This window comes from Miscanthus floridulus, chromosome 6 (assembly GCF_019320115.1).
Source record: "Miscanthus floridulus cultivar M001 chromosome 6, ASM1932011v1, whole genome shotgun sequence".
NCBI lineage: Eukaryota > Viridiplantae > Streptophyta > Magnoliopsida > Poales > Poaceae > Miscanthus > Miscanthus floridulus.
In genome coordinates this window covers 133,914,575-133,926,136 of record NC_089585.1, presented here as the reverse complement: position 1 = coordinate 133,926,136, position 11,562 = coordinate 133,914,575, and the positions used below count along the sequence as shown (strand labels likewise).

Below are 11,562 nucleotides of genomic sequence, written 5' to 3'. Positions count from 1 at the left end.
TGCTTCCTTCCTCCATCACTCCAAAGTAGTAATAAATTAAAGTGCTGTTTTGCGACTATAAAAATAAGGTTCCTGGTTTTTTTTTCTTATTTAATTTCCCCGCTGATAATAAGAAATACTCACCCCCCCCCCCCCCCCCACCCCACCCCCAAACTCTAGCATAGTATATACCAGGTTTATATAGAGATGTAGTATCAATATTTATTATACACATTAGTATCATTAATTTTTTCTTGACTCTATTTTAATAATATATACAATATTTATTTAGTGTCATAAATATTGATAATTTTTTTATAAATCCATACAAACTTTAGATAGCTTAACTAAATACAAAAGTAGACTTGCATTCTTCTTTCCAGACAGAGGTAGCACTAGACATGCAACGATAGTGCGTCACTGTTTGTTTGTTCCAAGAAAGATACCGTATAATTATCATGTGTTTCTTTTCCTGATCATGATCACGTTTTTTTATGTTAAAAACCGCACTCTTATTTGCAGTAGAGTGAATGTATGTATCATGTACGTAGCTTATATATTGCAAGCTCTCAATGCAACTTTATTCCTTATGTACTTTGGGCATTGATTAATCGTATTGTTGGGCTATCTGCACCATTTATGCCCTCTTCTCTACTCTTTCTTCCTCCATCCAAGCAGTGGGTGTTTGGGCCCTTTTGTTCCTGTAGGGCCACTCGGTTTGGTGTGTGTTGGAACCAAATTTGAAATTTCTCAGGGAAGCAAACAACAGCAAAGCACGGAAACCAATTTCTTTAGCTTGGAAAAACTTGGGCCAGTCATGATGCTTACTTGCTGCTAGGTCTAGCTAGCTAGCTAATTATGTACACGCATATGGGTCTTTGTTGTCCGTCCTCGATCAACTTGTTTATTTATTGATCCGACCCCATTGTCTTTTTAAGATGTTGAAGCTAAAGCTACTAGGGACCTCACTTCCAAGAAAGCCCCCCCCCCCCCCCCCCCCCCCATAGATATTAATTAGAGCTAATCATGCTGTTAATGCCTAAAACCCCATACTTGTTGCTTTCACAAGCATTCATGAGGCTAGTCTCAGCGGGGGTTTTCATCTCCCAGTTTTCAACACACCTATATTTTGGAAATAGTGCAGAAGAGTTTCATCCCCATGAAACTCTCTCTACTCCCATTAAACTTGTATCTTCTCTCTCTTCATCAAGACAGTGCCATGTCAGCATATTTAATGCCCATAAAACTCTATGAAATCCCCGTTGAGACTGGCCTGAGGATACAAGGCTACTTTGATCCGGCCCCAATCAAGACATCTATCTGGTGGTGGATCCAAGGTCATCTGTCGTGCGTCTTTACAACGAGCCAAGTAGTACTCGCTACAGATGTTTTCTCAAACCTAACCTTGGCTTCCAATGGAGATCTACACATAGTATATATACAACATCTATCACCTAGCAGACTAGCAGAGTCCTAAATATTGTTGTACGTAGTACTACTACCAATTAAAATATAACCACTCACGAGAATTGTTCAAGATCTATATATATAGGTACTTGTATATATATGTGCTAGTTTCTAGTAGCATTTTGTTTTGTCTCGATGGTGTTTGGATTTTAATTAAGAAAAAAACTTTATTGATCCTCTTGAGCGTTATTAAGACGTGTCGTATCGGACAATTTCTCTACCTTAATACAAAACGTACAAACCTTTTGCGTGACTGAGAGAAAAAATTAAGAAAAAAAATAAAGGCATGCTGCGCACTAAAACTAGGCCGGGCTAATGGAATCCATTCGACAGCAAGCAGCACATTTGAGCTCACGTCATGAGAGGAGCGGTTGGATTAAGCGTGCGTACGTGTTTTAATGCCCAAGGTGACGATAGAGATGCAAAGCTAGCTTTACTTTAAAGCAGGCACTCTAGTCGAATTATGACACGTGGTTATGGATTACTTGCATTGCTCGGCCACTACAATAGAATTAAGAATGTTCCTTCCATTACCTAACGTGTGCCATGATAAAGTAGCTAGCTAGCTACTACTATGCAGGTCTACACAAAACATATATTAGCATGCATGTTTTTTTTCTTCTTTCTTCCAAGACCCCCAGCAAGTTATTATAGGCATACTTTCATGGCATGATGTGATGTCCAAAAGATTACAGTAGTGTGAAAGTAACAGGAGATAGCATCAAATTATGGGGATCGGAGACGGAGAGAGTACTAAGGGCCTCTTTGGCACGGCTTATACCGGCTTCGGCTTCATCTATTTTGCGCAAATCGAGGCACTGTAGCGTGAAGCCGTTTTGTAAGCCGGGGTTAAAATGAACTAGAAGTCAGGAAAAGCCAGTTTTTCTTGTTTCACTGGCTTTGGCTTCACCGATAAAGCCATTTTGGATGAGTCGTGTCAAAGGGGGCTTAATTCTAGCTAGCCTTGCTTGTGTACGTCGTCCATTGTGATGAGTGGCCCACAAAAGCAAGACACGCATATCATTTCTTGACCTGATATTTTGGAGGTCGTTCATTTCTTATTATATTTACAGTGTGGCTATATTGTCATCAAAAGGCATCGGCCGGATTGAAAATAAATAATATATACATGCAGGCGGATAAGGATTAGATAGCTCCACACAACTCTCAGTCAGATGCATGCATGATGAATGAGAAAGATTTCAGCACAGTTAAGAAAGCTCCTTTAAGCTAGTCTAAGCATTTTTTTTTCATATTTTGATAGAGGAGAGAGAAAAGCTAGCTCTTGATGATCAAGAGCTAAGCTAGCTCTTGTACACATTCAAGGTTATGTAAGAGTGTCATATTAAAAGCTAAGTGCTAAAAGTTTTATTGAAAAAGTTATCTTAAAGCTAATAGCTGTCTCTAACCATTGCGACACCCTTACAGCAGCATTAGGTATACGGCGCCGAGAAGGAGACCATATACATGCAGTAGTTGAAATATGAGTTAAATGCATTAGAGGTCCATTAACTTGTGAGGAAGTTTCGGTTAGGTCCATCAACTTCCAAAGTGACTTTTTGGGTCCATAAACTTTGTACGCGTATCACTTAGGTCCATACCTCTCCACGTTGCCTTCTCGTGCTGATGTGGCACGATGCCGTGGTCATGCGGGCGTGCAGGTGGCTTCCTCCGACGGCGCTTCGCGGCTGGAGCGGAAAGCGACTAGGCTCGTGGTGCGCTGGAGCTTCCCCGCCGCGGCGAGGTCCCGGAGCACGTGGTCGGGCAGACGCTGCGACTGCGAGCTGAGTGCCATGTGGAGTGCGAGCGCGGGAACCGTGCGGGCGCGTGACCGGACTTGGAGCGCAGCAGCAGCAGCCGCTGCCGGCGCGGCTGTGGGCGACGGCAGCTCCTGCGCGGGAGCCGCCGGCGGCAGCTGCAGCTCAGGCGCGTCGTCGTCGGCCGGCTGGGCGTTGTCGTCGGCGCTGGGGACGAGGTTGGCGCGGCCACGAACCGCCCCGCGGTGCCCGCGGACCACACGACGGCGCCACCGGGGGCGGAGCGGAGCACGAGGTTACCCGCGGCCGTGAGCTCCGCGGACGCGCCCTCCCCGACGGGCTGGCCGCGGTTGGCGGACCAGACAACCTGCGGGATGCCCGCCACCACGGAGGTCATGAGCCCGCCGCTGTTGCAGTAGACGACCGACGTGGAGATGACGGAGGCAGGGGAGGAGGAGGTGGACAGCACGCCCCCCGGCGTCGCCTACGTGCAGACCATCAACCTCGACGGCGAGTCCAACCTCAGGACGCGGTACGCCAAGCAGGAGACGATGCCTACGCTGGCCGAGGCGCTCGCGGGGGTCATCAAGTGCGAGAGGCCCAACCGCAACCTCTACGGCTTCCTCGCCACGGTCGACCTCGACGGCCGCCGCGCCGTCTCGCTCGGCCCCTCCAACATCGTGCTCTGCGGGTGCGAGCTCAAGAACACGGCCTGGGCCATCGGCGTGGCCGTCTACACCGGCCGGGACACGAAGGTGATGCTCAATAGCTACGGGGGTGCGCCGTCCAAGCGCAGCCGCCTGGAGACGCACATGAACCGCGAGACCATCATGCTCGCCGTCGTCCTGTTCCTCCTCTGCGCCATCGTATCGCTCCTCGCTGACATCTGGCTCGGCGACCACGGTGACGAGCTCGGGGTGATCCCCTTCTTCCGCAAGAGGGACTTCTCCGTCAAGGACGACCCGGACGCCATGTACAACTGGTACGGGATGGGCGCCGAGGTGGCCTTCACCTTCATGAAGTCGGTGATCACCTTCCAGGTGATGATACCCATCTCTCTGTACATCTCCATGGAGATCATCAGGGTCGGGTAGGCTTTCTTCATGGAGCAGGACAAGAACATGTTCGACGACAAGCGGCAGGCCAAGTTCCAGTGCCGCGCGCTCAACATCAACGAGGACCTGGGCAGATCAAGTACGTGTTCTAGCTCATATGTTGGCAGCGGATTCAATTCTTGGCGCCGTATATCACTCCGCGTATACAACGTACGACTTACTTATTTTAGAGAGAAATACATGGACGCCATATAATAAATATAAAAGATGTTTGCTGTTGCTGCTCGCCGGCGCCGTGCACGCCGACGGCGTCTACTACCCGCCGTCCGGTGGCCCCGCCGTGCCCGTGCCCCGCGAGCCCTGCGACCCCATCATGGCGCTGCTCCAGGAGCTGGACTGCTGGAGGTGTGCGAGGGCATGAGCCATGGCGCAGCTCACGTCCAGCCGCAACGGCGACCTGCACCGGCAGCAGGAGCAAGAGGCTAGGCGCTCTTGTTGACGACGGCGGTGGCCACCCCACCCCCTTGCCAGGTTCCCGGACGTGGCGGAGCTGGTGGACTGCACGTGCCTCGACATCTACGGGACCCTCCCAGCGGCCGCGCTCACGCCGGGGACCCCCTACGCGGCGTACCTGGTGTACGGCACCGCGGCCGCGGCCTCAGCTTCCCGGACCAGGAGACGACGGTGGCCGTGGGTGGCCGTGGGCGGCCGCGTGGTGGCGCGCCGGAGGTCCAGGAGAACTTGCCGCGGCCCGACGCGCGGCCGCGGCGCCAGGCGCCCTTGTACATGCTGCCGTCGGTCCACAGGAACTTGCCTGCTACCTGCGCGGCGGCAACGGCGACGGCGAGACGGCGGCGGCGAGGACTGCGCGTGTGCTCAGCTTCATGGACGGGCTCTCCTGCTGCGGCGAGGAGCGCGTGATGGTGTTCACCATGAGAAGAGGCAAGGACGGCGTGGACCCGGCCGTGCTGCGGCCAGGCCGGCTTGACGTGCACATCCACTTCACCATGTGCGACTTCGAGGGATTCAAGGCGCTGGCAAGCAACTACCTGGGGCTCAAGGACCACAAGCTGTACCCGCAGGTGGAGGGGTTCCACGCCGGTGCCCGCCTCAGGCCCGCCGAGCTCGGCGAGATCATGCTCGCCAAACGCGGGTCCACGAGCCGCGCGCTCCGCACCGTCATCAGCGCGCTGCAGCACGTGGCGCCGTCGACAGCACGCAGGCGGCGTCCGCGTCCCCGAGCGGCACGGAAGCGCGATGCAGCGCTGGGCGCGCACCTCGCCCGCAACAGCGGCGAGGCCATGCTGCTGCTGCTTCGGTGTTGCTGTTGGTGGCGGTGGTGTCGTCATGGCTGGCCGGCGGCCTGAGGAGCGAGGAGTGACGTGCGCGACGCCCTGATGAAGAGCGACGGGAGCAGCAGGGGCGGCGGCGCCGGGGACGGCGACGGCCGCGGGTTCGCGCGCCCGCAACGGCGGCAGCGGCACCTGCTTGCGCGCCCACAGCGTGTTTGACAAAACGAACGGTCAACAGTTGCTTTAGATGGACAAGTCAGCAGACCACGTCAGCACGAGAAGCTTATGTGGAGGGATATGGATTTAAGTGATACAACATTAAAGTTTTTGGACCCAAAAAGCCACTTTGAAAGTTGATGGACCTAACTGAAACATCCTCACAAGTTAATGGATCTCCGGTGCATTTAACTCTTAAAATATATAGCGCGTTATGTATTTCTAATATAGCACGTTGCTTCCTTCTCCTTTCTCATGCACGTGACTACGTACTGTATCTAGATTATTGCGTGTGTCCGTGTGACAAGTAACTGGTGAAGTACATCAGGAGGGAGCATGTAGCTTCTGGCTTGTCCTCGCTCATCGTCCTAGCTCGTCCCAGCAAGGCGACGCAAATAAACGCATGCGAATCACATGCATGTCGTCCTACTCCTACAAGCGTGTTAGTCCTGTCAACACTCATCAGCACGATGCATATGCGATTGCTAGCTAAACACACACGAACACAGTTTTTTCCCCCTCAAGGGCATATGCCCTCACATTATGGACCATAAGATCTGTACTGAGATTCGTGCCCAGCATATTTTATTGGACACGAATCTCATTACGAATCTTGTGGCCCACAGCACAGCAGCAGAGCGTGTGCCCTTAGGGCAAAATTTACTTTACCGAACACACACGTACTAATGATCTGAATTTTCATGGGCAGCAACAGGATCATGCAAATGGATCGATCGATTTCGGAGGTAATGTAATAATGCGGAGAAGGAAAGTGATTGATGCAGATGGAGGAAAAGACGGATCGGAGGAGGGCATGGGAGGTGGAGAGGATCCCTCTGGCCACTCGCCTCTCTCATTGCATTGTCCCTTCCCTTCCTTTTAATCACGTGTCATGTGTGGTGAACACAACGGAGACAAGCCACCTAAAGATGGGGGACTACTGGGACTTGGATTGGATAGATAGATGTGCATGCATGGACCATTTATATATTTATGGTCAGCAAGGCCGGCCGGCCGCGTTTCTGCAGTTCGTTCGTTCTCTGCATGTAGCTATGCATGCAGACTTGCATCCGCAGCTAGCCACTCCTTCAGTTTCAGTATCCAGACCTAGACGACCCCCCTAGCTAGCGCTCCTGCTTGTCTAGGTATCAGCCTCACCCCTCCGATCCGATCACAACCGAGGCCTTGTTTAAATCCAAGGTTTAAAGTTTCAGACTGTCACATCGGACGTTATATGGATGTGTCACATGGGTGTCCAGATACTAATAAAAAAATAAATTACAGAATCTGTCGGTAAACTGTGAGATGAATCTATTAAGCCTAATTAATCAGTCATTAGCACATGTGTTACTGTAGTACCACATTATCAAATCATGGACTAATTAGGCTTAAAAGATTCGTCTCGCAAAGTAATCGCAATCTGTGTAATTAGTTATTTTTAGCCTATATTTAATACTCTATGCATGTGTTCAAACATTCGATGAAATAGGGTGTAAACTTTTGGAGGAGGAACTAAACAAGGCCTGAAAAGGACGCAGCAGGCGGATGATATATATGGTCTAGCTCGATTTCGATGGATTGGATATGGATCTAATGTAATGACGATGGAAAGGACCAAGCTAAGCAAGCTTATTCGCCTACTCCTCTCTGTGTCTCGATCATCGATTCGTCGGTGTCTTCCGTTTGCTTGTTTGTGCTACTGCATGCCGGCCGCCTGCCTGCATGCTTTGGTGGTTCATATAGGAGTACTGTCCCTGTGACTCTGATGAACTGAAACTCGTGGACTTGTATCAGCGTCCCTCTCCGATCCCGGGCATGCAACTGGACTTCTGTCCCTGCTGTGACTGATGATGAACTGAAACTCGTGGACTTTGGGCAGTGGTAGCATGCTGATATGCGTACCAGCAACCCGAAACAAATGCATTGCAGTTGCAGTGCAGGCCGGCCAGCCACCACGGCACCACTACTGCACACACTGCCCTGCTGTACGTGGCACTTCCTGCGATCAAGCAACAGTAGTAGTAAGCAAATAGTAGTGTGCATTATTTGAGAAATCCAGCAGTAGCTCCTAGTGTCGGAGTACAACTCTGTGTATCCATCCAATAACATAATGCATGCAGCAGCCTGCATAAACAATCCAGCAGAGCAGTAGCTGATCGTACGGCCGCATCTTTGCTGGTGCCTGCCTTAATTTGTGCGGATGATTGGATGATGAGGGGTTGAGCAGCGGCAACAGCATGCGACCCCCCTGTCTGCATAAACAAAACGACTCGCAACCTGTTCGCTTGCTCGTAAACGATCGTAAATTTTCAGCCGGGAACAGTGTTTTTCTCTCACACCAAACTAGCCAGCAGTAAATAATCCACGATCGTTTACGGCCTCCCGAACAGGCTGTCGACAGGCGGCATGCTACCTTGGTTTTAGTTGCTCGAGAGATACTACTACGATCCAGCAGTATAGTACAACGAAGTCTTTCAGTCCAAGCAAGCTGGGTATGCTATCCAGCAGTATAGTACATTACAATAATCTGGTCAACTGCCTCTCCCCCAAATTCAGGCGGACCTGACCTGCCGGAGAATTAATCCTCATATCATATCATCGTAATCATCTCATCTTGGATCATGTATGTGTGTGTGTGCGCATCCCTGTCAGTGTCGTAGCAACCAAACGACCGACAATCCAAACCGCGAGCATTTGGGAAACATGCATGCGCGGATAAAGATAGACTAAAACACTGTCGTCTTGTTGATGATCTTTGACCAATAATGTGCCGGCAGCTAGCTGTCCATTGCTGCTGGCGGCCATAGTTAGTATTTGCCCGTTCTCTGTAACAGGAGCACACGTGATTGGCTTAATTAGGCTGGCGTGGTACCATACACAACCCCAATTCAGAGCAATGGGTCATGGGTGTCTATACGACTGTATATACAGACTACTACGACTGGACAGTCCGTGTATAGCTTTACATGCATGGCCATTCAGGTTCAGAATTGCTAGCTGTGCGGGAATTTAACGCGGCTCCGTGCTACTACGCTGCGATCGAGAGCTGGTAGGCTGAGCTACGACCGACTACTGGCCGGCAGATCATCGAGGCAGGCAGGCCCGAGACAGGCGCTGGGACGCAGGGTACTCAGGTCCAGTTTAGATGCAAAAAATTTTGCAAAATGGCTACTGTAGCGTTTTCGTTGTTATTTGGCAAATAGTGTCCAATCATAGTCTAATTAGGCTTAAAAGATTCGTCTCGTGGATTTCGTCTAAACTGTGTAATTAGTTTTATTTTTTATTTATATTTAATGCTTCATGCATGCGTCCAAAGATTCGATGTGACGGGGAATGTGAAAATTTTTGCAAATTTTTTGGCAAACTAAACTGGGCCTCACCCCATGCATGACTCTAGCTAGGCCATGTTTAGTTCATCAAAAATCCAAACTTTGGCACTATGCAAAAAGAAGATTCCCCGTCACATCAAATTTACGGTACATATATGGAGTACTAAATGTTGACGAAATCAAAAACTAATTGTACAGTTTAGTTGTACTTTACGAGACGAACGTTTCGAGCCTAATTAGTCAACGATGGGACAATTATTACCAAATAAAAACAAATCGCTACTGTAGCTACAGTAGCGACAGGAAACACGGCGGCGCCGATTCGGTGCCCATCTAAACGCGGCCCTAGCTCAAATGCAGTTAAACTAACTGTAAGCTATACACAGCGTGTAGTACGGCGCAGGAGATTTTAATTGGATCTTAGTACTAGCTTGCAGAGTGAGAGCAGAAAAGGTATGGTTCAACTCAGAGCTAGTAGCAGTAATCAATCGATCACTGTCCACGCACCTTAATTTCGTTGGTCAGTCCGTGGCCGTGATGGATCAGGAGAAGAAACTGAAAGTCAAGGCCACACTCGATGGTCGATGCCTAGGCTACCTTACCTCGATCAGATTCAGATCGGTGCAGAGGGATTACTGCTGGATGATGCATCACGAATTCATTCATTGCAACCACCGAGAGTGATCGAGAGTGCTGCTGCTGCGGCTACCACTTGTCTCGCTCGCTTTCCCTCCGCCCTGACCGTGACTGTGAGCAGTGGGCGCTCCCTGCCTGCTCTGCCTCTGCGTGCCGTTGCCCCGACTTTTCAGGCCGGCCGGCACATGCGAGGTATAGACAGGTGGTAGCTTAGCATGCATCAGTGGGCACTGACTACCATCCATGGCCACTTGCATGCATTGGCGTCGTGTGTCTTGGGCTCTTGACCCAATGGCCCCTGCGGCTGCATGCGGCTGCGGCTGCGGCTGCGCTCCATCCACTCCCTGCAAGCGTGCTCTAATCGAACAGATGACAGTGCATGATTGTTGAAGGAGTGCAGGATGATGGAGAAGAAAAAAAAAACATGGTCAGATCGATCGATCACAGCATCCCCTCATCCAGGCAGCATGCAGCTAGTAGAAACCACCAAGTAAAATTAAGCCCTGTTGCTCGCTCCTGGGCTCCAGCTGCATGGCGGCGGGGAGAGAGACGAGAGACGACGAGACACGAGAGAGTGAGCTGCTACTGCTAGGCCGATTTCATTAAAATTTACTGCTGTTGCCTTTTGGTTGCCACGCGCTGGCACTGGCACTGCGCCAACACCCTGGCAACGGCGCATGCAGCAGGCCAGCAGCCAGCAGCACGCAGGCGGACGGACATCTCGAAGCAAGCCTAGGATCCCTCCAGATGCAGCACAGTGCTCAATGTACGTATATACTGTACGTACTGACGTAACAGGGGGCCAGCAGCCAGCATGTATCAATGCCCATGCATGATGCATGTGTGTTCTGGTTCTGCGCGCGTATAATACGTAAAGTACGGCATGGCCGTCGTTGCTGGTGCTCGGCGCGGAGACCAAGCCATGCATGGCTGTGCGCTACGACTGCGCTAGCAGCTGGGCGCGTGTACGTACATGCATGGCGCTGAGCGCTAACGTGAGCTAGCTACTGCATGCCCTGTTTCTGCTGGCCCGGTAGCGGTAAACGGCCGGGGTGCACTGGACCAGCAGGCAGAGCCAGGTGACCGCATTCATGGATTGCTAAGCCGCCGTGCCCTCGTCGCCGGCTGCACCTCTGCTACGCACACACATGCTGCATGCCGTATGTGATGTGTGGTGTTTATACGTACCGGTGCGCCGCAATTCATGCAATGGAGCTGCTAAACACATCAAGTGTAGTACGTTGTCGTCACGCGCCCCTTATTCGCCACATGGCCGTGAACATATACATACGTACATATGTACGCTCGTGGGTTGCCAGCCGGGCACGTGTACGGCTACTATACACTGACACGGCTACTATACACGTATGACGCCCCTGCCGTGCCCCCTGCCTGCCATGTGATGTACCAGGCGCCCGCGCAGCCGAGAACGGACACAGGATCGATCGCCATCGACCGTGTCTTGTAGTGCACGTACGAGTATATAAATACTAGAGTCTGTCTACTCAACATTCGGTTGTTTCAGTTGTCTCTAAAAAAACCCGGTTGTTTTGGAAGAAAAAAAAAACAACCAAATTCTATCAACTCCAAAAACCGGTTGTTTTGTTGGCTACAAACAACCGGTTATTTTAGAGCTAAAAAACAACCAAATCCTCGGACAGCTCTGCGGAAAAAAAGGAAAAACAAGTTGCTGCTTCCTACAATTCCTGCCTACTTTTACTTTTCGCTGGAAGATCCTGATGATCTCATAAGAAATTTTCAATAGTGCAAAGCAAACTAGCTTATTTAAAAGACAAAGTTCAAACAAACTACAAATTATAACAAGTCTCAA

The 11,562-nt window shown here is 50.7% G+C and overlaps 1 protein-coding gene across 2 annotated transcripts; it reads left to right on the top strand.

Annotated features, from left to right (window-relative positions):
• Positions 1-3,115: 3,115 nt before the first annotated feature.
• LOC136459721 (phospholipid-transporting ATPase 1-like) lies at positions 3,116-6,510 on the top strand. Of its 2 annotated transcripts, none has more exons than XM_066459562.1 (2): positions 3,116-4,397; positions 6,476-6,510. In XM_066459562.1, exon 1 carries the CDS (start codon positions 3,638-3,640, stop codon positions 4,295-4,297), a length of 660 nt encoding a protein of 219 aa, XP_066315659.1. In that variant the 5' UTR covers positions 3,116-3,637; the 3' UTR covers positions 4,298-4,397; positions 6,476-6,510. The 2 variants fall into 2 exon arrangements, with proteins under 2 accessions (XP_066315659.1, XP_066315658.1); XM_066459561.1 differs by lacking the exon at positions 6,476-6,510 and adding an exon at positions 4,489-5,073.
• Positions 6,511-11,562: the final 5,052 nt, after the last annotated feature.

Coding starts and splice junctions, on each gene's coding strand:
- LOC136459721 (XM_066459562.1), top strand. CDS start 3,638: ATGACGGAGGCAGGGGAGGAGGAGGTGGACAGCACGCCCCCCGGCGTC.